We start from the raw sequence: 24,949 nt of genomic DNA, 5'->3' as shown, positions 1-24,949 counted from the left end.
AACTACTGTGAGGGGGCACATATCTGGGCATAACTACAGCGTGGGGGCACATATCTGGCATAACTACTGTGAGGGGGGCACATATCTGGCTATAACTACTGTGAGGGGGCACATATCTGGCTATAACTACTGTGAGGGGGCACATATCTGGCTATAACTACTGTGAGGGGGCACATATCTGGGCATAACTACTGTGAGGGGACACATATCTGGTATAACTACTGTGAGGGGCACATATCTGGCATAACTACTGTGAAGGGGCACATATCTGGGCATAACTATAGTGAGGGGGCACATATCTGGGCATAACTACAGCGAGGGGGCACACAAGTAGGCATAACTACTGTGACAGGAACAAAGGTGGGCATAACTGCTGTGAGGGGCCACAACGGTGAGCATTAGTACTGTGTGGTTGCACTTAGGGGAAATGTCCTAGATTACCCTGCTATACATTGACATGGCTCAGTTTTACAGGCCAGCACAGCGCCCCCTGCTGGTGATTTCACAGGGGCAGTCACCATCCCTTCCTTATGTGATTTTTCTTTTTTTCTCTGTCACCACAGGGACCTTGTTCTGGATCCAGTGGACATCACGCCGACACCAGCGACACCCTGGATGAGGTAGGACCAGATTTTATTAGGACTGGGTGAGTGTAGCCATGCATTGGGCTTAGGGCTCTTTAACACGAGCGGATACTGTGCGGGTAATCCGCTGCATGAAAGAGAGCCAAGCCCCGTTCCGGACAGCAGAAAACAGAGCATTAACATGATTGATAATGCTCCGTGCCTCTCTGTGATCTTTTTACTACAAAATCACTGTGACAACTTTATCTCACTGTGATTTTCTAGTAAAAAGATCACAGGGAGGCAAAGAGCATTATCAATCACCTTAGTGCTCCGTGTCTCTGCTTTCCGGAACGGGGCTTGGCTCTCTTTCAATCAGCAGATTACCCGAATGGCTCCACTTGTGTGAAAGAGCCTTTAGTGTAAAAAAAAATCTGACACCTCTTTGTAAAAATGGGGGGGAAGGGGGGGGGCATTCCAAAGTTTGCACTGGTGCCCATAACACTCTAGTTACACCACTGAGCTCATGTATGAGTGCATCCATGTATGTGGAGAATGCCTATATGAGTGCATCCATGTATGTGGTGAGTGTGTGTATGAGTGCGTCAATTAAGTTGGGGAGGGGCCCTGTACAAAAATTTGCTGTGGGGCCCAGTCAGTTCTAGCTACGCCCCTGGACACGCCCAACCTCCCCCCTTTTGTTCAGGTTTGGCTTTAAGAAAAGGTGGCAACCCTAGGCATGGGGCGTCATCAATGACAAGTGCAGCCGCCTGTCCACAGCCAATGTGGACAAGCTCACCTTCATTAAAATGAACCAGGCATGGATCCCTCAGGACTTGTCCGTACCTTGTGCAAAATAGACATTACCGGCACTAACCAGCCATTGTTATACTTCAGCACAATTGCTCATTCTTGTATTTTGGATATTTCACACTCTTTTAGAGTGTATCCTAATTTAAAATAAAAAAATGTAAACCAAAAACCAGTGTTGGCTACCTCGTCCTCCTCCACCGCCGCTTCCACCTACACCGCTTCGTCCACCGCCTCCTCAAACTCCTACTCCATATGGAACTCCACTTCATAAATCAAATTTTTTTTTTTATTTGTACATATTTTATTTTATATCATTTCACTACTTTGTCAGTTAAATTTTCTGGTGAAATCCAGCAATTTTTGGGTGTATAGTACCACTGCTATACCTAGTAGGCCGGTTCAAAAAAAAAAAAAATTGTCATTTACATTTTCGGGTGAAATTCACCAATTTTTGGGTGTATAGTACCACTGCTATACCTATTAGGCCGGTTAAAAAAATAAAATAAATTGTCATTTACTTTTTCGGGTAAAATTCACCAATTTTTGGGTGTGATGTATTACTGCTATACCTAGTAGGCCGGTTTAAAAAAAATATAAAAATTGTCATTTACATTTTCGGTTGAAATTCACAAATTTTTGGGTGTGATGTACCACTGCTATACCTTGTAAGCCGGTTAAAAAAAAAAATTTATTGTCATTTTCATTTTCCGCTGAAATTAAGCAATTTTTGGGTGTGATGTACAACTGCTATACCTAGTAGGCTGGTAAAAAAATAAAAAAAAAGTTGTCATTTACATTTTCGGGGGAAATTCACCAAAAATTGGGTGTGATGTACCACTGCTATGCCTAGTAGGCCGGTTAAAAATAAATTAATTGTCATTTACATTTTCTGGTGAAATTCACCAATTTTTGGGAGTGTAGTACCACTGGTATACCTAGTAGGCTAGTTAAAAAAATAAAAATAAAAAATTGTCATTTACATTTTCTGGCGAAATTCACCAATTTTTGGGTGCATAGTACCACTGCTATACCTAGTAGGCCGGTTAAAAAAAAAAATTGTCATTTACATTTTCTGGTGAAATTCACCAATTTTTGGGTGTATAGTACCACTGCTATACCTATTAGGCCGGTTAAAAAAATAAAATAAATTGTCATTTACTTTTTCGGGTAAAATTCACCAATTTTTGGGTGTGATGTATTACTGCTATACCTAGTAGGCCGGTTTAAAAAAAATATAAAAATTGTCATTTACATTTTCGGTTGAAATTCACAAATTTTTGGGTGTGATGTACCACTGCTATACCTTGTAAGCCGGTTAAAAAAAAAAATTTATTGTCATTTTCATTTTCCGCTGAAATTAAGCAATTTTTGGGTGTGATGTACAACTGCTATACCTAGTAGGCTGGTAAAAAAATAAAAAAAAAGTTGTCATTTACATTTTCGGGGGAAATTCACCAAAAATTGGGTGTGATGTACCACTGCTATGCCTAGTAGGCCGGTTAAAAATAAATTAATTGTCATTTACATTTTCTGGTGAAATTCACCAATTTTTGGGAGTGTAGTACCACTGGTATACCTAGTAGGCTAGTTAAAAAAATAAAAATAAAAAATTGTCATTTACATTTTCTGGCGAAATTCACCAATTTTTGGGTGCATAGTACCACTGCTATACCTAGTAGGCCGGTTAAAAAAAAAAATTGTCATTTACATTTTCTGGTGAAATTCACCAATTTTTGGGTGTATAGTACCACTGCTATACCTAGTAGCCCGGTTAAAAAAAACAAAAACTGTCATTTACATTTTCGGGTGAAATTCACCAACTTTTGGGTGTGATGTACCACTGCTATGCCTAGTAGTCCGGTTAAAAAAATAAATAAATTGTCATTTACTTTTTCGGGTGAAATTCACCAATTTTTGGGTGTGAAGTACCACTGTTATACCTAGTAGACAGGTTAAACAATAAAAAAAATTGTCTGTTACAGTTTATGGTGAAATTCACCAATCTTTGGGTGTGATGTACCACTGCTATACTTAGTAGGCCGGTTTAAAAAAAAAATTGTCATTTACATTTTCTGGTGAAATTCACCAATTTTTGGGTGTGATGTACCACTGCTATGCCTAGTAGGCCGGTTAAAAAAATAAATAAATTGTCATTTACATTTTCTGGTGAAATTCACAAATTTTTGGGTTTATAGTACCACTGCTATACCTAGTAGGCCGGTAAAAAAATAAAAAAAATTGTCATTTACTTTTTCGGGTGAAATTCACCAATTTTTGGGTGTGGTGTACCACTGCTATACCTAGTAGACCGGTAAAAAAAAAAGTAAAAATTGTCATTTACTTTTTCATTTCCCTATCCACATTTGTTTGCAGAGCACTTGCCATGCTTTTAACCACATTTTGACGACATTTGCAGCCCTCTAGCCCTTTCCATTACATTTTTACAGCCATTTTAGTGCTCAAAAGTTCGGGTCCCCATTGACTTCAATGGGGTTCGGGTTCGGGGTCAAGTTCGGATCCCGAACTTGAACTTTTTTTCCGAAGTTCGGCCGAACCCGTCGAACCCGAACATCCAGGTGTCCGCTCAACTCTAGAGCACACCCTTCTTGACCATGGGTCCTAGCTGTTTAAGCATTTCCACAAAGGGGTGAAATCCAGTTCCAATACAGTCATGGCATGCACACCTCCTTGCTTCTCCTTGAACAGCCAAAATCATCGGCCTTGATCACCCTGCCTCCTTGTTGGCCCCATTTTAAGTACTATCTCCTCCAGATGGTGTTCCAATGTGTCAGTGGTAGGATATTTTTTTATGGATGCTATTGTATGCAATCAGTTAACTCATTCTCTTAATACTTTCAATTTTCTGGATTGCAACTGATAAAGCTCCATCAATTAGAATTTATTTTTTGCTGGATGGAAAAACACAGACATCTGCACTTTCCCATCCATAAAAAAAACTGACAGGAACACAAAACAGATGCACTTTTGGCATTCATTTTTCTATATAAGGCTATGTTCTATGTGTTCAAACTGGTCAGTTTAACTGAAAAAAAGTGGTATGAAAGAGCCCATGGTGATATCTGTCTCCTCCTGGTTTCCTAACATTTGGGACACATGCCTGCCGGTTGTGGCCATCCCCACAGACCAACTAACGACAATGAGGAGCGGACACAGAAAGGAGCAGTACCTTACGGGGTGATCATGGGTCACTCTGCACATCTTATGTTTTAAATCATATGAAAAAGGTTAGTATTAGACCCCACAGGAATACTTCTGACTTTTTGGTGCAATCATGAAATATTTATTTTCTCACAAAGAGGCACACTTAGTGTTTATTGTCATTAGTGTCATGGTTACAGCCTGCAGTAGAGGAATATACACACGGTAGTTTTTCTCGCATGTGGTGGTCAAATGCACTTGTACAGGAGAAAAGCAGCTCACAGTTTGCAAAACTGTTCACAGTTTCTTACAGAGGACTAGAGGTCAGGTTGCACCCAAAATGGCTGATGGCTCACATCATACCCCTTACATCGGGTGGTGGGGCTGATGGAGGGGGGGGGGGGTAGAGGAGGAAGGCTATGGAATATATGTACTTTGTATCTGAAATGTGAGATTTTATTTTTATCCATGAAGTTTATAAATTAAAAGAAAAAAAAAAAAGTCTCTCTCCATTGTATGGGGGATGTCAGTTCATGAAAATGCACATGACAGAATATGTTCTATTATTTGATGTCCGTTATTCACTGGCCATAAAAAAAACTTCAGTGTGAATAACCCCATAGACTACCATTATGTGTTCCAGCCATTAAACAAAAATGTCCATCACACGTCCGTGTTTCACTGTCGTGTGAACGTAGCCTCAGGCCAGGCCTCCATTCTCTCAAACAGCAGGTCTCACTGTGTCAATTAAAGGGGTTGTCTCTTACTAATATGTTGTGATTTTTCCATCACATTATACACTGCTCATATCCAGGGGTTACAACCAGGCCATTCTTGCACACCTCTCCAGTGGCCAGGACAGTGGGAGCACACATAGGCACAGCAGCGGTGGTCGTAACCCCTGGAAAAGAGCAGCATATAATCCAATGAAAAAATGAATGAAGCCCGCAAAGGAAGGAATATGGACAATCACAATACATTAGTAAGTGCCTGGTATTAACTTTTTATACATGAGAAACGCCATTTGCTGAAGTGAGACAACCCCTTTAGGCCTCTTTCACACGAGCGTTACGGCTTTCTCAGGGTCTGTTCCGGAAAAAACTGATGCTTTCTTAAGAAAGTTCAGTCAGTTTTGTCTGCAATTGCGTTCAGGGTTTCAGTTTTTTTCTGTGTAGATGCAATCAGTTTTGGATGTGTTTCTCATGCGTGTGAAAAAAACAAAAACAAGAATAACAATCTAGATCTAGCAGCCATCAGTGAAAAACACATTGCATCCGGAAGCAATCCGTTTTTCACTGAAGCCCCATCAGTTTGTATGGAATCAGAGCTGTGTGAAAAATGCAGAATATATGCAGTGTCCCACTATGTGTTATATGTGGGCACTTTAAACTTTTGCTGCTAACTGTCATATATAATGTATTATATTTCCTAATATCAGGCTGGAATTGTCATTATACTATTCACCTAGGTGGTGCTGGCGCCACATATATATAGCTTGGGGTTTGTTAATAAAGTTCAAGTTCAGTGTGTAGAGAGGAGAAGGAAGCAAGTGTATGGAGGAGCAGAGCAAGCTCAGTCCAAGATGTAGTTACCTTTCTTTCCTCTGGGCCCTGATCAAGCCTGGAGAGGACAGACCAAGTAGTCACAGCAGCCCACCACAGTCAAGTGAGTTTATGTACGAATATAAAGCAAGTCTAGTTTAGATTAGAGCTAAGTCTAACCAAGGGACTTCACAAGCACCAGTGACCAGGTAGCTGGACACAACTAGATGATTAGTGCACAGAAATATCCTTTTTCACTAAACGCCTTCTGGGATATAGTGAACCTGAATGCTTCAGGAGAGCAGAGTTTGCCTGTGACGAGGGAGACACCCTTATTGGATTGCTCAATATAAAGTAAGGAACCCATTATATTCAGTACCTGAGTGCTAGAGAATGGACTTAAAGTAGAACTATCTAAAAAGAGAACTTTTGTACTGCCTATAAAGTAACAGCATTAGGAAAACTACTCAACTGACATTTGCCAGATCTGTTATAAGGATCCCAGCTAAATTAACATATGGATTATTACCTCTGATATATAAATGAACCGTACCAACTGTCCTGAGACCATTGATTCAGTAAAAGTTCAACGGTTTTTAATACAACTGACTCCTCATCCTTCCTACCAACTTCATTTGCACCTAACGGTGCTGGCATCACGAACACAGGGACCCAGTCACCAAAGCAACCTAAGCATACCCATTACCATCAAGGGCACCTCAACTTCCATCTGGCTGGTGTTCCCTGCAATAGAGAGTGCCCCGTAGGATTTAGTGCTGTCTTTCTCATCACTGCACGCCGACCCAGGGAGCTGCAAAACCGTGAGTACGACTACTACCCCCATCAGCCCACCGTGCACTCACATACTGCCCCTGCGATCCTTTCCGCTGCATTAATTTTGGCGTCACAAACAGAATAAACTCCTATGCGCCTTATGAGAATAAGCCCCATTTGTTTACTTGAGAGACTATACATGTGCTTTAACACAGTGGAAACTTTAGATGTCTTTATTGAACTGGAAAGTAATCCAGGTAAACTAAAATTGTACAGGGATACTATACAAGTCACCTGCTATTAAATAGCAGTGTCAAACGTGAGGAAAAATCGCATATTTTTAGTGTCGCTATCACTGTTTGCTGTCAGTGGATTCTCGTTTTGTACTTAAAAAGGCTGCCGGAGAGTTTCTTGTTATTTCTACTACGCCATCACTGTGAAAAAGTTAGTGACAACCAACTCGAGAGCGTGAAAATTGAGTATCGCCCCTTTATTGAGCGGGAAAAATAATATTTGCTGCGACACCATAAACGTTTCAATATGCCTCCTGGTGGTGCCGCACCCCTAATGCAAGCGAACCTAGGGGGTGGGCTTGGAGAATTTGTGTATGTCAGCCCAGCAGAGGAAGAGGAGGTGCCTTGCTGTGGAGGAAGAGAATTCAAGCATTGCGGACCGTATCCCCACGTGGCAAGAGAGAGCAAGCCACCCAGACCCCAACCAGAAGTCCAAGGAGGAGCGGGTCCATGAACATGCAAAGTAGGTCGCGAGACTGAGAGCCCGAGGAGTCGAGCCGCCACCATATAGAGACCCCACTGAGCCTGTGGAGCCAAGAGCCTTCCCTCCAGCAGAGGAGATAGATGATCCATATACCGATGCATGGAAAGAGCATGTCTCCCGCTTTGGTTCCTACTGGCCCCAGATGCCACCTCCTACACCCCAGGATATCCTGGCTGGATTGGACCACACTGCCGCACAAGTCAATGGCAAGGAAGGTCTGGCCCCCAACGATCCATCAGAAAACTCCCTAATGGGCTGGGACCCCCCTTTGCAAGGTAGAGGCCCTAATAGTGTCCGTAACCAACCCCCGGAGAACGTGAAAAATGGAACCCTTCGAAGGAAGAAACACCTCCAGAATAAGAACCCTATCAATAAGTAGGCCAGCTGGCCAAAACAACTTAGCCTCTATGTAAGAGACTACTGTACTAGGAGCCAGTATTGTAAAGTTGGGGAAGGAACTTTTTGCTGAAGTTTGTTGCTGTGGCAGTTCCCCAGGACACATTGGAGTCCTATGCCCGTTGTTATAACTTATTCAGGACTACCTGCAGGACTCCCTCTTCACTATGCTGCTAATCCCAGTTACGCACATTTTATTTTTATTTGCGCCATTTTATTCCCTTTTTACCTCCTTCTCAGGTTGCCTGGAACCAAAAAGTTGTATGCAACGTTTAAGGATATGTACCCAGAAAGACTTTTCTGTGCCTTATTCCATGCAACGCACATCTTTTAATCAACAGCTTAACCTATTGGATTACAAATTATTTATACCCGAAATCAGGGATGGACTTTGTCTCAGGACTATGCCATCGACTGTATTGCCCCTATGTGAGATCACCGCCCTTTTTGTCACCGTCAAGCACCGAAGTTGCAACGCCTAATGTCCTTGCGCCATGAGAGAGAAAAGATACTATTATAAATGTGTATTGTTATGCTTAACCATTTGCTTATATGTGGTTATCTAAGTACCATAATAGCACTTTGCAACAGAAAAATTGCAAATTTGTGTTGGCGGCGTATGTTTTATATCTTACAGGTGACAGCGTAGAGATCCACAGTGTCCATCAAGACAAACGCAGAGGACAGCTTACCTTAAACCAAGGGTGGATGCAGTGTCCCACTATGTGTTATACACTGAACAAAAATATAAACGCAACCCTTTCGGTTTTGCTCCCATTTTGCATGAGCTGAACTCAAAAATCTGAAACATTTTCTACTTACATAAAAGACCTATTACTCTCAAATATTGTTCACAAATCTGTCTAAATCTGTGTTATCGAGCACTTCTCCTTTGTTGAGATAATCCATCCCTCCTCTCAGGTAGGCATATCAAGCTGCTGATTGGACAGCATGAATATTGCACAGGTGTGCCTTAGACTGCCCACAATAATAGGTCACTCTGAAATGTGCAGTTTGATCACACAGCACAATGCCACAGATGTCGCAACGTTTGAGGGAGTGTGCAATTGACATACTGACTGCAGGAATGCCTACCAGAGCTGTTGCCCGTGCAATGAATGTTCATTTCTTTACCATAAGCCGTCTCCAAAGGCATTTCAGAGAATTTGGCAGTACATCCAACCGCAGACCACATGTAACCACACCAGCCCACGATCTCCACATCCAGCATGTTTACCTCCATGATCGTCTGAGACCAGCCAACCGGACAGCTGCAGCAACAATCGGTTTGCATAACCAAAGGTTTGCATAACCAAAGATTTTCTGCACAAAGTGTCAGAAACAGTCTCAGGGAAGCTCATCTGCATGCTCATCGTCCTCATCTGGGTCTGGACCTTAATGCAGTTCATCGTCATAACCGACTTGAGTGGGCAAATGCTCACATTCGATGGCGTCTGGCACGTTGGAGAGGCGTTCTGTTCACGGATATGCCACACCTGTGAGGTGGGATGGATTATCTCGGCAAAGGAGAAGTGCTCACTAACACAGATTTATACAGATTTGTGAACAATATTTGAGAGTAATCAGTCTTTTGTGTATGTAGAAAATGTTTCAGATCTTTGTGTTCAACTCATGCAAAATGGGAGTAAAACAGAAAGTGTTACGTTTATATTTTTGTTCAGTGTATGTGGGCACTTTAAACTTTTGCTGCTAACTGTCATATTTAATATATTGTATTTCCTAATATCAGGATGGCATTGTCATTATATTATTCGCCCCTAGGTGGTGCTGGCGCCACATATTATATATAGATTGGGGTTTGTTAATAAAGTTCAAGTTCAGTGTGTAGAAAGGAAACAGAGAGGAGAAGAAAGCAAGTGTATGGAGGAGCAGAGCAGGCTCAGTCCAAGATGTAGTTACCTTTCTTTCCTCTGGGCCCTGATCAAGCCTAGAGAGGACAGACCAAGTAGTCACAGCAGCCCAGCACAGACAAGTGAGTCTATGTTCGAATATAAAGCAAGTCTAGTGAAGATTAGAGCTGAGTCTAGCCAAGGGACTTCACAAGCACCAGTGACCAGGAGGAACTTAATAGTACCTGGACACACCTGGATGATTAGTGCGCAGAATTATCCTTTTTCACTAAACACCTTCTGGGATATAGTGAACCTGAATATTTCAGGAGAGCATCCTATATCAAATAATGTAGCAGAGAGTTTGCCTGCCACGAGGGAGAACACCCTTATTGGATTGCTCAATATAAAGTAAGGAAACCATTATATTAAGTACCTGAGTGCTAGAGAATGGACTTAAAATAGAACTATCTAAGAAGTGAACTTTTGTCTTGCCTGTAAAGCAACAGCATTAGGAAAACTCCTCAACTGACAATTGCCAGACCTGTTATAAGGACCCCGGCTAAATTAACATATGAACTACTACCCCCATCGGCCCACCGTAGCCTCACGTGTTGCACCTGCAGTCCGGTCCGCTGCATATAGAACATGCAATGATTTTTCCTGAATGCAGAAATGATGCGCGAAAAGAGCCACTCATGTGCAAAGACTCATTGAAATGAATGAGTCAGGATCCAGTCCGGATACTATGCATTTGTTACAAGCATTGCACCCTGATGGAAAACTTGCTTTTGTGAAAAATGCCTTAAGCTTGCTGCTCACACCTTCTCACCATGCTCTGTCCTTCAATACAAGCCAGCTCCCTGGGGAAACCAGTCTCCTGATTGAACACTATTGACTTCCCTGGAATCCATGCAGTCTCTGCCCCACACTTACTTCCTGTTTACAGTCTCGATTTATAGTCTGTGGGGCTGCAATGCCATCTTGTGGTAACCAGTAACATTGTAGGTATACATCTGATGCATTAAATTACATAATCTAGAGCAGTGTTTCCCACAGCCTTTGGCTGTGCGGGCATGCTGGGAGTTGTAGTTTTGCAACAGCTGGAGGCACACTGGTTGGGAAACACTGATCTAGAGTAGCGCACAATACACACACTAAAACACTGCAAAACACTGAAATATGGCAATATGGTTTGTAAAGGGTATAAGACTTACAGTTCACTCCCCACTCGCTTACATATATTATTATAGATAGCTCAATTATACACTGGTAAAATATATTATACACTATAAGAATTTAACCACTAAAATAAAAATGTTTAACCTTATTCTCAAGTAAAGTATCATTATTTTAATTGGTGGCTGCTTATAAATTCATAATATAAAACCAAGTAGGGTATAATTCCTATTGAGCCCTACTTTATTATAAAAGGTACAGCCACACATTCAGGTTTCCGGATGCAATTTTGGAAGTCAAAATTAGGAGTGGATCTTAAGAAGATAGAAAGTATAAAGGACAGATCCAACTTCCCCCCTTTTTTAATTCACTCCTGGAAAAAACTGTATCCATAAACCAGACTGGGTGGCCAAATTCTAATGGGAAGAGCTGACCTTGCATTATTGTGTCCCTGGTGAGCCCATGTTTATGGAGCCAATGTCCAGGAGTGTAATGTGCTAAACCCAAAATCAGCCTATATCCCTAGGGTATGTTAGTTCACACACCATCACAAACAAGCAAAATCTGTTCCAGATGTGGCTTTGGTGACCTGCTGATAAATATAGAAGGGTCAATTCTGCAAGGGTTATTCTGAGAATGAAAGGAAAAACACTTCAAGTCCCCTAAATATGTAGATACGGAGATCATAAGATATCAACCTCTGACCACAGAAACCCCTAAAGACTTTTGTGACTAAAGAAAAATAAAACGTACACGTTCTAAAAATAAAATGAAAAAGTGATTCATACATTTCACAACTGATCATCTCTAGTAACATTCTTCATTTATAAGACAGGCTATTTAAAGGCTCTGGTCTCGGGTCTAATTCAAAATATACTAGAGAAATAAACAATAATTTAAAATATAGTATTTGTGATAAAAAATGGCTGTGCTTTGTTTCTGTAAACCCTTTTGTTTGTGCCTTTCCTTTCAGATTCTGACAGAAGAAGCTACTCCTTGTAAGCACAGTTCCCTTTAAGCAATGTGTTCTACAAGGTGTAGTAGTCGTCATCTCTGGCCGTGACTTAAGGACAACAGAAGTACATGTACGTCATGGTGATCGGGGGGGTGGGGGGTGCAGGAGCTGCGCCCGCCCAATCCGTGGCAGGGGTCCGGCAGTCACTGATAGCCGGACCCCTGCTGCATGCGCCGGCATCGGTGAAATCACTGATGCCGGTGCATTAACCCCTGCACGGAGGAAGCAGCCATCGGGTCCCCATGCTGCTGTGATGGGGACCCTATGGCATGAAAGGCTTCCATGGCAGCCTGTGAGATCCAGCCCCCTGGATCTCACAGGCAGGAAGGCTGTAAGGCCTCTTTCATACGGGCGTTTTGGATTTGTTCCGGATGCGTCGCGTATGCATTGCGGGAAAACCGCGCGAGTAGGCACGCAATTGCAGTCAGTTTTGATTGCGATTGTGTTCCAATGTTCAGTTGTGTTCGCTTGAGTGCAATGCATTTTGCATGCGCGTGAAAGAAAACTGAATGTGGTACCCAGACCCGAACCCGGACTTCTTTACTAAAGTTCGGGTTTGGGTTAGGTGTTCTATTTATTTTATTATTTTCCCTTATAACATGGTTATAAGTGAAAATAATGGCATTCTTAATACAGAATGCTTACTAAAATGTGGATTGAGGGGTGAAAAAAATAATAATTAACTCACCTCATCCAATTAATCGCGCAGCTGGCATCGTCTTCTTGCTTCTTCTTTCAGGACCTGCAAAAAGACCTTTGATGACGTAATCGCGCTCGGTGACGTCAGCGCAGGTCCTGCTGAATGAAGATATCTTTTTTTGTCACCTTACATCACTAAAATTGCAACACCAAGTGATCAAAAAGGCATACATTCCCCAAAATAGTACCAATCTAACCATCGTGTCATCCCGCAAAAAATTAGCTCCTACCTAAGACAATCGCCCAAAAATTAAAAATAATTATGGCTCAGAATATGGAGACACTAAGGCCTCATGCACACAACCGTTTTTTTTAAGGTCCGCAAAAACGGGGTCCGTAGGTCCGTGATCCGTGTCCGTTTTTTCTTCCGTGGATCTTCCTTGATTTTTGGAGGATCCACGGACATGAAGAAAAAGTCATTTTGGTGTCCGCCTGGCCGTGCGGAGCCAAACGGATCCGTCCTGACTTACAATGCAAGTCAATGGGGACGGATCCGTTTGACGTTGACACAATATGTGTCACGAGGGTGTCAAGAGCCACGTCTGACTCCGTTATACCCGGGGTCAGGAAGTTGCAGCGGGTGGCTGCGCGCTCTATGTCTAAAGATAGTGCTGTTTCTTAATGGTAGCTTTCTGGGTTTGCCTTGCAATCCTTTTTGGCTCACTCAGGGATCCGTAGCTTCTCCTCCTCAGCTGTTTCTTGTCCAGCAATCCCAACCTCCTTATATTCCCCTCTCCCACTTCTCTGGTTGCCAGATATAGAGCTTCCTGACTGGACTTCTATACTGACCCACTGGAGCTGTTTAGCTGTGATTCCTGGTTGTTGTTCCAGAGCGTTACCCTCCGGATCCCTGTTTGGCTTTTGTTGTCCGCTGTTGTCGCCCACCTGGGACTATATGTTTTGTCTGTATTGTCTGTCCTCTCCTTGGTGTTTTCCTTTAGTGTTAGTGGTGCGGACTAGTGTTCCCACCGCCCTATTCACTACGTAGGGCTCATCTCAGGGAAAGCCAGGGTTTAGGAACGTGATCGGCGTACGGGTGAGAAACGCGTCTAGGGACGTCAGGGCAGTCAGGTGCCAGCCTTAAGGTGAGTTAGGGGTCACCACCTTTCCCTCTCCCTTGGACAGGGCCTTCCCATTTCCCTCCCTTTGCGTCACGTATGTGATCGGCACGCCGGTCATGACAATATGGTGCAATTGCAAACGGATCCGTCCCCCATTGACTTTCAATGTAAAGTCAGGAGTCCCTATTATACCATCGGATCGGAGTTTTCTCCAATCCGATGGTATATTTTAACTTGAAGCGTCCCTATCACCATCTGAACGCCTCTATGTTAGAATATACCATCAGATTTGAGTTAGATCGTGAAAACTCATATCCGACAGTATATTCTAACACAGAGGCGTTCCCATAGTGATGGGGACGCTTCAAGTTAGAATATACTAAGAACTGTGTACATGACTGCCCCCTGCTGCCTGGCCGCACCCGATCTCTTACAGGGGGCTGTGATCCACACAATTAACCCCTCAGGTGCTGCACCTGAGGGGTTAATTGTGCATATGATAGCCCCCTGTAAGAGATCAGGTGCTGCCAGGCAGGAGGGGGCACACCCCCCTCCCTCCCCAGTTATAAATTCATTGGTGGCCAGTGTGCCCCCCCTCCCTCCCCTGTATTACATTCATTGGTGGCCAGTGCGGCCCCCCCTCCCTCCCCTGTATTACTGTACATTCATTGGTGGCCAGGGGGCCCCCCTCCCTCCCCTGTATCACTGTACATTCATTGGTGGCCAGGGGGCCCCCCCTCCCCTGTATTACTGTACATTCATTGGTGGCCAGTGCGGCCCCCCTCCCTCCCCTGTATTACTGTACATTCATTGGTGGCCAGTGGGCCCCCCCTCCCTCCCCTGTATTACTGTACATTCACCCCCCCTCCCTCCCCCTCCTAATTAAAATTCCCCCCCCATCATTGGTGGCAGTGGAAAGTTCCGATCGGAGTCCCAGTTTAATCACTGGGACTCCGATCGGTAACCATGGCAACCAGGATGCTACTGCAGTCCTGGTTGCCATGGTTACTTAGCAATTTTAGAAGCATTATACTTACCTTCGCTGTCTGTGACCGGCCGGGCACTCCTCCTACTGGTAAGTGAAAGGTCTGTGCGGCGCATTGCTTATAGCACATACCTGTCACTTACCAGCAGGAGGATCACAGACATCGCAGGTAAGTATAATGCTTCTAAAAATTGCTAAGTAACCATGGCAACCAGGACTGCAGTAGTGTCCTGGTTGCCATGGTTACCGATCGGAGCCCCAGCGATTTAATTGGGACTCCGATCGGAACTCTCCGCTGCCACCAATGTTAGGGGGGATTTTAATTAGGAGGGGGAGCCGCACTGGCCACCAATGAATGTACAGTAATACAGGGGAGGGAGGGGGGGCCCACTGGCCACCAATGAATGTACAGTAATACAGGGGAGGGAGGGGGGCCCACTGGCCACCAATGAATGTACAGTAATACAGGGGAGGGAGGGGGGGCCGCACTGGCCACCAATGAATGTAATACAGGGGAAGGAGGGAGGGGGGCACACTGGCCACCAATGAATTAAAAACTGGGGAGGGAGGGGGGTGTGCCCCCTCCTGCCTGGCAGCACCTGATCTCTTACAGGGGGCTATGATACGCACAATTAACCCCTTAGGTGCGGCACCTGAGGGGTTAATTGTGCAGATCACAGCCCCCTGTAAGAGATCGGGTGCTGCCAGGCAGCAGGGGGCAGTCATGTACACAGTTCTTAGTATATTCTAACTTGAAGAGTCCCCATCACTATGGGAACGCCTCTGTGTTAGAATATACTGTCGGATCTGAGTTTTCACGAAGTGAAAACTCAGCTCTGAAAAAGCTTTTATGCAGACAGATCTGCGATCCGTCTGTGTGAGGCCTCCTGCACACGACCGTATGGCTTTTTCAGTGTTTTGCGGTCCGTTTTTCACGGATCCGTTGTTCCGTTTTTTGTTTCCGTTGTGTTTCCGTTTCTGTTCCGTTTTTCCATTCCGTTTTTCCGTATGGCATATACAGTATACAGTAATTACATAGATAAAATTGGGCTAGGCATGACATTTTCAATAGATGGTTCAGCAAAAAACGGAACGGAAATGGAAGACATACGGATGCATTTCCGTGTGTGTTCCGTTTTTTTGCGGACCCATTGACTTGAATGGAGCCACGGAATGTGATTTGCGGGCAATAATAGGACATGTTCTATGTTAGAATGGAAAAACGGAAATATGGAAACGGAATGCATATGGAGTACATTCCGTTTTTTTGCGGAACCATTGAAATGAATGGTTCCGTATACGGAACGCAAAAAACGGCCAGTAAACGGGAAAAAAAAACGGCCGTGTGCAGGGGGCCTGAAATTAGCCTACGGCCACGGATCACGGACGCGGATGACTATCTTTTGTGCATCCGTGTTTTTTCATGGACCCATTGACTTGAATAGGTCCGTGAACCGTTGTCCGTCAAAAAAATAGGACAGGTCATATTTTTTTGACGGAGGGGAAACATGGATCACGGCTGCGGATGAACAACGGTGCATTTTTCTGAGTTTTCAACGGACCCATTGAAAGTCAATGGGTCCGCAGAAAATCACGGAAAACGGAACAACGGCCACGGATGCACACAACGGTCGTGTGCATGAGGCCTAAAACATAGTTTTTGTGTAAAACTTAAGTAAATAAAAAAAGTATACATATTAGGTATTGCCACGTCTGTAACAACCTGCTCTATAAAAATACCATATGACCTAACCCCTTAGGTGACCACCGTAAAAAAATAAAAACAAAAACTGTGTCAAAAAATCAATTTTTTGTCACCTTACATCACAAAAAGTGTAATAGCAAGTGATCAAAAAGTCATATGCACCCTATAATAGTACCAATCAAACCGTCATCTCATCCCGAATAAAATGAGCCCCTACACAAGACAGTCGCCAAAAAAATAAAATAAAAATATGGCTTTCAGAATGTGGAGACAAAAAAAATATATATATTTTTAAAATGCTTTGTTATGTAAAACTGAAACAAACAACCCAAAAAGTAGTCATATTTGGTATTATCGCGTCCGTAACAACCTGCTATGTAAAAATACCACATGATCTAACCTGTCAGATGAATGTTGTAAATAACAAAAAATAAAAACTGTGCCAAAACAGCTATTTTTTGTTACCTTGCCCCACAAAAAGTGTAATATAGAGCAACCAAAAATCCTATGTACAATAAAATAGTACCAAAAAAACTGCCACCTTATCCAGTAGTTTCCAAAATGGGGTCATGGGGGGCTTCAAATGGGACATGGGGTGGCTTCAAATGGGACATGGTGTCAAAAAAAACAGTCCAGCAAAATCTGCCTTCCAAAAACAATATGGCGTTCCTTTACTTCTGCGCAATGCCGTGTGCTCGTACAGCAGTTTACGACCACATATGGGGTGTTTCTGTAAACTATAGACTCAGGGCCATAAATATTGAGTTTTGTCTGGCTGTTAACCCTTGCTTTGTTAGTGGAAAAAAAATGATTAAAATGGAAAATCTGCCAAAAAAGTGAAATTCTGAAATTTCATCTCCATTTTCCATTAATTCTTGTGGAGCACCTAAAGGGTTAACAAAGTTTGTAAAATCAGTTTTCTATACCTTGAGAGGTGTAGTTTCTAAAAGGGGGTCACTTTTTTGAAGTTTCTACTCTAGCGGTGCATCAGGGGGTCTTGAAATGTGACATGGCAGCTTAAAATTATCCCAGTGAAATCTGATTTCCAAAAACCATATGTCGTTCCTTTCCTGCTGTGCAATGCCGTTTGCCAGTACAGCAGTTTACGACCAGATATAGGGTGTTTCTGTAAACGACAGAATCAGCGCAATAAATATTGAGTTTTGTTTGGCTGTTAACCCTTGCTTTGTTAGTGGAAAAAAATTGATTAAAATGGAAAATCTGCCAAAAAAGTGAAATTCTGAAATTTCATCTCCATTTTCCATTAATTCTTGTGGAACACCTAAAGGGTTAACAAAGTTTGTAAAATCAGTTTTGAATACCTTGAGGGGTGTATTTTCTAAAATTTGGTCATTTTTGGGTGGTTTCTATTATGTAAGCCTCACAAAGTGACTTCAGACCTGAACTGGTCCTTAAAAAGTGGGTTTTGGAAATTTTCTGAAAAAGTTCAAGATTTGCTTCTAAATTTCTAAGCCTTCTAACGTCCCCAAAAAATAAAATGGCATTCACAAAATTATCCAAACATGAAGTAGACATATGGGGAATGTAAAGTAATAACTATTTTTGGAGGTATTGCTATCTATTATAAAAGTTGAGAAATTGAAATTTTGAAATTTGCTAATTTTTCCAAATTTTGGGTAAATTTGGTATTTTTTTAATAAATAAAAATATATATTTTTTTACTTAATTTTACCACTGTCATGAAGTACAATATGTGACGAGAAAACAGTCTAAGAATGGCCTGGATAAGTAAAAGCGTTTTAAAGTTATCACCACATAAAGTGACACATGTCAGATTTGCAAAAAATGGCCTGGTCCTTAAAGGGATTCTGTCACCAGATTTAACCCTATTAAGCTAGCTGACATTAGCGATGTGCGAATGTCAGCTAAGGCCTCATGCACCCGACCGTTGTGTGCACCCGTGGCCGTTGTGCCGTTTTCCGTTTTTTTTCGCGGACCCATTGAATTTCAATGGGTCCGTGGAAAAATCGGAAAATGCACCGTTTTGCAGCCGCATCCGTGATCCGTGTTTCCTGGCCGTGAAAAAAATATGACCTGTCCTATTTTTTTCACGGCCAACGGTTCACGGACCCATTCAAGTCAATGGGTCCGTGAAAGAACACGGATGCACACAAGATTGGCATCCGTGTCCGTGATCCGTGGCCGTAGGTTAGTTTTTATACAGACGGATCCGAAGATCCGTCTGCATAAAAGCTTTTTCAAAGCTGAGTTTTCACTTTGTGAAAACTCAGAACCGACAGTATATTCTAACACAGAAGCGTTCCCATGGTGATGGGGACGCTTCTAGTTAGAATACACTACAAACTGTGTACAAGACTGCCCCCTGCTGCCTGGCAGCACCCGATCTCTTACAGGGGGCCGTGATCAGCACAATTAACCCCTTCAGGTGCCGCACCTGAAGGGGTTAATTGTGCTGATCACAGCCCCCTGTAAGAGATCAGGGCTGCCAGGCAGCAGGGGGCAGACCCTCCCCCCCCTCCCCAGTTTGAATATTATTGGTGGCCAGTGCGGCCCCCCCCCTCTATTGTAATAATAGGTTGGTGGCCAGTGAGGCCCCCCCCTCCCTCTATTGTAATAATTCGTTGGTGGCACAGTGTGCGCCCCCCCCTCCCTCCCTCTATTGTAATAATTCGTTGGTGGCACAGTGTGCGCCCCCCATCGGCCCCCCCTCCCTCTATAGCATTAACAACATTGGTGGCCAGTGTGCGGCCTCCCATCTCCCCCCCCCCCCCATCATTGGTGGCAGCGGAGTTCCGATCGGAGTCCCAGTTTAATCGCTGGGGCTCCGATCGGTAACCATGGCAACCAGGACGCTACTACAGTCCTGGTTGCCATGGTTACTTAGCAATAGTACAATAGTAGAAGATTCATACTTATCTGCTGCTGGCTGCTGCTGCGATGTTCGTGTCCGGCCGGGAGCTCCACCTACTGGTAAGTGACAGGTCTGTGCGGCGCATTGCTAAATGAACTGTCACTTACTAGTAGGAGGAGCTCCCGGCCGGACACGAACATCGCAGCTCCCAGGTAAGTATAAATCTTTTACTATTGTACTATTGCTAGTAACCCGCTGCCACCAATGATCGGGGGGGGGGGGGGGGGAGATGGGAGGCCGCACACTGGCCACCAATGTTGTTAATGCTATAGAGGGAGGGGGGGGGCGATGGGGGGCGCACACTGTGCCACCAACGATTTATTACAATAGAGGGAGGAAGGAGGGGGGGGGGCGCACACTGTGCCACCAACGATTTATTACAATAGAGGGAGGAAGGGGGGGGGGGTGCACACTGTGCCACCAACGAATTATTACAATAGAGGGAGGAAGGGGGGGGGGGGGGCGGGCCGCACTGGCCACCAATGATATTCAAACTGGGGAGGGGGGGGGGTCTGCCCCCTGCTGCCTGGCAGCCCTGATCTCTTACAGGGGGATATGATAGTACAATTAACCCCTTCAGGTGCGGCACCTGAGGGGTTAATTGTGCTGATCAGGGCCCCCTGTTAGAGATCGGATGCTGCTAGGCAGCAGGGGGCAGTCATGTACACAGTTTGTAGTATATTCTAACTAGAAGCGTCCCCATCACCATGGGAACGCCTCTGTGTTAGAATATACTGTCGGAAATGAGGTTTCACGATCTAACTCATATCCGACAGTATATTCTAACATAGAGGCGTTCCCATGGTGATGGGGACGCTTCAAGTTAAAATATACCATCGGATTGGAGAAAACTCCGATCTGATGGTATAAAAGGGACTCCAGACTTTACATTGAAAGTCAATGGGGACGGATCCGTTTGAAATGGCACCATATTGTGTCAACGTCAAACGGATCCGTCCCCATTGACTTGCATTGTAATTCAGGACAGATCCGTTTGGCTCCGCACGGCCAGGCGGACACCAAAACGACTTTTTTTTCATGTCCGTGGATCCTCCAAAAATCAAGGAAGACCCACGGACGAAAAAACGGTCACGGATCACGGGAAAACGGAACCCCGTTTTGCGGACCGCAAAAAAATACGGTCGTGTGCATGAGGCCTAAACCTAACTAGCCTATTCCTACTTTTATCTATGCCCCCGTTATGCCAGAAATCTAACTTTTATAATATGCTAATTAGCCTCTAGGAGCAGGGGGGGGGGGCATTGTTCCTGCTCCTAGAAGCTCCGTTCTCCCACCTTTGTCGCCTCCCTCCAAGTCCTGATCGACAGGTCCAGGCAGCGCTCGCATCTGTCTGCCAGCCCTGTGCTCTAGTGAAATCTCGCGCAGTTCAGAATTCGGGGGAGGCGCAGTGAGGAAGTTGGCAGCTTGCGGGCGTCTTTCCCTCACTGCGCCTGCGCGAATGCTGAACGGCGTGAGATTTCACCAGGACGGTCACGCCAAATGTGTATTATATTTACGATGGTTGTTAGGAGACACTGAAAGCCCCCAGAAAGGCAGGGCACCACAACTGACACAGCCTAATTTATGTTGAGAATCTATATTAAATTAGGGGTTACAGGTTATTTCTGTAGATACGTGTATTACTATACAGCATTAGCAATCTGCTAATGTATCAGAAACACTTCAGAAGTGGGAACATTGCAAGGAACTGAACATCCCTGTGACTTTCAGCAGAGTGAGGCCGAGTTCACACGAACGTGTGTGATCCGTGGCCGTATTGCGGCCCGCAAATTGCAGGCCGCAATACACGGCCACAGTTCCGTGTGCATTCCGCATCACGGATGCGGACCCATTCACTTCAATGGGTCCGCAAATCCGGAATTGCGGAACGGCCACACGGAACGGGACCCCTCGGAAGCACTACGGGTCAGTTCCGCAAAAAGATAGAACATGTCCTATCTTTTTGCGGAACGGGCGGATCGCGGACCCATTAAAGTGAATGGGTCCGTGATCCGATGCGGCTGACCTACTGACCCCAATTTGCGGGCCGCAGCACGGGCACGGGTCACACACGTTTGTGTGAACTCGGCCTGAATAAAATATATACAATGTACATAATGTAAGTGGAGAGGAGAGAGGGGCTGCTGCAATGGCACACTGCACATAAGTAGTTGCATTCATCATCATCATACAGATGCAGCAGAGCTGAGTTTTTCATGCAATGTTTAGTTTATATATCATGATCAGTAGATATGCTTATTATTGTCCACATGCACCTGTTTTTGTCCATCCAGACCCCTGCCTGGTTCCAGTATAGTCAATGGTGTCCGCAGTCAACTGCAGTATCCGGCTATATAGGATATGGTGAAATCCCGAGGGCTGTTCCTCTGCTGGAACAGCCTGAGACATTTAACCTCTTAATGTCAAGGCCTATTTTCATTTTTGCATTTAAAATTTTTCCTTCCCACGCTCCAATTACCATAACTTTTTTATTTTTACATTCACATAGCTATATGAGGGCTTATTTTTTGCGGGACACAATGCATTTTTAATGCCACTATTTAATTTACCATGTCTTGTATTGGAAAACAGGATATAAATTCTTTGTATGGCATAACTGAAAAAAACAAAACAGAATTCCACCAAGTTTTTGCGGGTTTTGACATCACAGCATTCACCGTGGGCTAAAAATGACCTGACATCCTTATTCTGCATTCACTGCTCCCTGTCAGGGCTGTATGATACCGCCGGCACCCACTGTGTATGGAGCAGGCCCGTTGCAGAGGCCCGCTCCATACATCCCTTCACATATTATGATGTCATAATGCATGAACCGGGGTTAAAAATGCATATGTGACACTAGCCTGAGGCTTCATGCACACAGTTGTGTCTGTATTTCAGTCTGCAAAGAATGGATCTGCAAAATACGGATACCGTACCTTTCATGTGCACCCGGAGGTGTGCATGACCCCATAGAAATGAATGAGTCAGTCCCCAGATGAAAAATACGGTCATGAGAATGAGGCCTAAACATATTAAAATGAATGGTTACATGTGATGTCCATGATTCACAGACATGTGGAAGAGGCCTTAATAGCACATTTTAAAAGAAAAATGAATCAAAAAGACAATTCCACAAACTGGAAGATTATAAACGGCTCAATAAAAATTCCCAGCTGTGAGACCAGGAACAGCTGAGAAAGGGGGGAGCAGAAGCTTTAGTGATGGAAACTATCGATTTCTTTACACAGAGCACAGCACTGAAGCACTGAGGAATCAATCAGGCCTTGTACACATAAAGCCTCTTGCACACGACCATATGGCTTTTTTTGTATTTTGCAGTCCGTTTTTAACTGAGCCGTTGTTCCGTTTTTTTTTTTGTTTCTGTTGTATTTCCTTTCCGCAAAAAATCTCTATGGTTTCCGTATGCGATACGTTGTTTGCGGATCGCAAAGGGAAACATAAAATTTGTAATCATTACTGTAATATACAGTAATGTTTTTAAACAGTAAACACATTGGCAAAGTGGGCATGGATACGCAAAAAACGGATGACATACAGATGTGTTCCGTATGCATTCCGTATTTTTGCGGACCCGTTGACTTGAATGGAGCCACGGAACGTTATTTGCGGACAATAATAGGACAAGTTCTATCTTTTAGGCCTCATGCACACCGCCGTTGTTGTGGTCCGCATCCGAGCCGCATTTTTGGTGGCTCGGATGCGGCCCCATTCACTACAATGGAGCCGCAAAAGATGCTGACAGCACTCCGTGTGCTGTCTGCATCTGTTGCTCCGTTCCGTGGCCCCGCAAAAAAAATATAGCATGTCCTATTCTTGTCCGTTTTGCGGACAAGAATAGGCATTTCTACAATGGGCCGCCCGTTCCGTTCTGCAAATTGCAGAAGGCACATGGGCGGCTTCCGTTCTTTGCGGATCCACGGTTTGCGGACCGCAAAAAACTGAATGGTTGTGTGCATGAGGCCTTAGTGGAACAGATATACGGAAATACAGAAATAGAATGCATATGGAATACATTCCGTTTTATTTTTTGCGGAACCATTGAAATGAATGGTTCCGAATACGGACCGCAAACGGAACCCGCAAAAACGGAACGTAAACGGAAAAAAAAACGTTTGTGTGCAAGAGGCCTAAATAATACTCCATACTACATGCATTCTTTGTGGCTTTTTTTTTTTTTTTTTTTCTAGGGGTGGTGAGAAGGAGGCAGAAAAGTGCCTGAAAAACATCATTGCTTCACATGCTGCATATAAAAATGCTAGAGACACAAAAATGCCACAAAATTGAAAAAAATAAACTACTCATGTTGCCTGGATTTCAACATCTGGAGCTGAATATCTTTTATCAAAAACACCACAAAATACCTATGTGTTAATCTACTGTTAGGCCGCTAACAGAGAGCTAGAGAGAGATAGTATAGATGGATGGATAATCTTTATAAAGCACCACCATATTCCACAGCGCTTCACAATTCAGAGGGTTCAAATGAAAAGACATCACAGAATTACAAGGTAATAAACCACCTAAACGCTAGGAGAGAGGGCCCTGCTCGCAAGAACTTATGGATGGATAGATAGAGTGCCACTACATCAAACAAATTCAGCTCTGCTACATTTGTATATGCATAGTAATCGAAACTTTGGCACTGGAGCTGCACTGGGTTAACTACAAAAGAATGATTTTATGAATAAGCAAACTTTGTGCTCTGGAAAGGAAAAACCCACAAGCTGCATATTTTAAATTCTAGCGACTATCGAGACCTGGGAAGACTGCACACATGCAAGTACTAGCAGTCATTTATGATCCAATATGAGGGTTGGTGCCCACCACGATATCTTATTTCTGTACTCAGAGCCATCACTTGTAATAGCCGTCCGTTGCTCCATGTCCCACATTACCTTTGCACGCGTGAAGCAAGCCCTGAATAGATCCAGCAGTGGCATGCTGATAACCAAGGGCAGCCCTCACAGGGGGTTCTGGGGCACAGACGATCCTAATCCACAGGCAGTTCTTAGCAGCTCCATGGGAAACAGGGCCAGAACAGCTGTGCGAGGAGCTGTCAGCGAGGACGGAGGGAGGGGAGGAAGGCTGACTGGTCATTTCAAATCCAGCACCGATATCCTGTTGGTTGGAACAGCATCTTCTCTGGAAGAGACAAGCTGGCACAGTTCTCACTCAGAATTGGCACCATCTGACTAATGCATCACACAATTCAAGGGAAAACACTCTCCGTCTAAATGGAGTCTATTTATAAATGTGGTAGCTGGGAGTGCTGTGTACAGAGGAGGGGAACGTGCCGAGTGATGGTATAATACTCAGCTAGCTGCATTTCACTACAGTCCACTCAGTATGCAGTGGATATCTGTGCAACTAGATCTACTGAGGGCAGTGAGCACCCCAACAGCATATCTCCTGTTCCTGCTGGACCCCACCAAATGCTCTCCGCATTCCTTCCATGTGGACGACACATGACATTCTAGGTATCATGCACACATCTTTTAAAAACTGCCTGTGGGTA

General features: G+C 44.1%; 1 protein-coding gene across 1 annotated transcript in view; it reads right to left on the bottom strand.

Annotated features, from left to right (window-relative positions):
• The window catches only part of STARD8 (StAR related lipid transfer domain containing 8), a 279,975-nt gene extending 255,526 nt beyond the window's left edge, over window positions 1–24,449 (bottom strand). Inside the window, exon 1 of the mRNA XM_040442137.1 lies at window positions 24,330–24,449. Within this exon, the coding sequence (XP_040298071.1) occupies window positions 24,330–24,374 (45 nt within the window). The 5' untranslated portion in view covers window positions 24,375–24,449. The remainder of the gene's footprint in view (window positions 1–24,329) is intronic.
• Between the last annotated feature and the right edge of the window lie 500 nt (window positions 24,450–24,949).

Source organism: Bufo bufo, chromosome 8 (assembly GCF_905171765.1).
Source record: "Bufo bufo chromosome 8, aBufBuf1.1, whole genome shotgun sequence".
In the NCBI taxonomy this organism is placed as follows: domain Eukaryota; kingdom Metazoa; phylum Chordata; class Amphibia; order Anura; family Bufonidae; genus Bufo; species Bufo bufo.
Note: the sequence above shows the minus strand (reverse complement) of the source record. Positions and strands in the feature narration are given on the sequence as shown.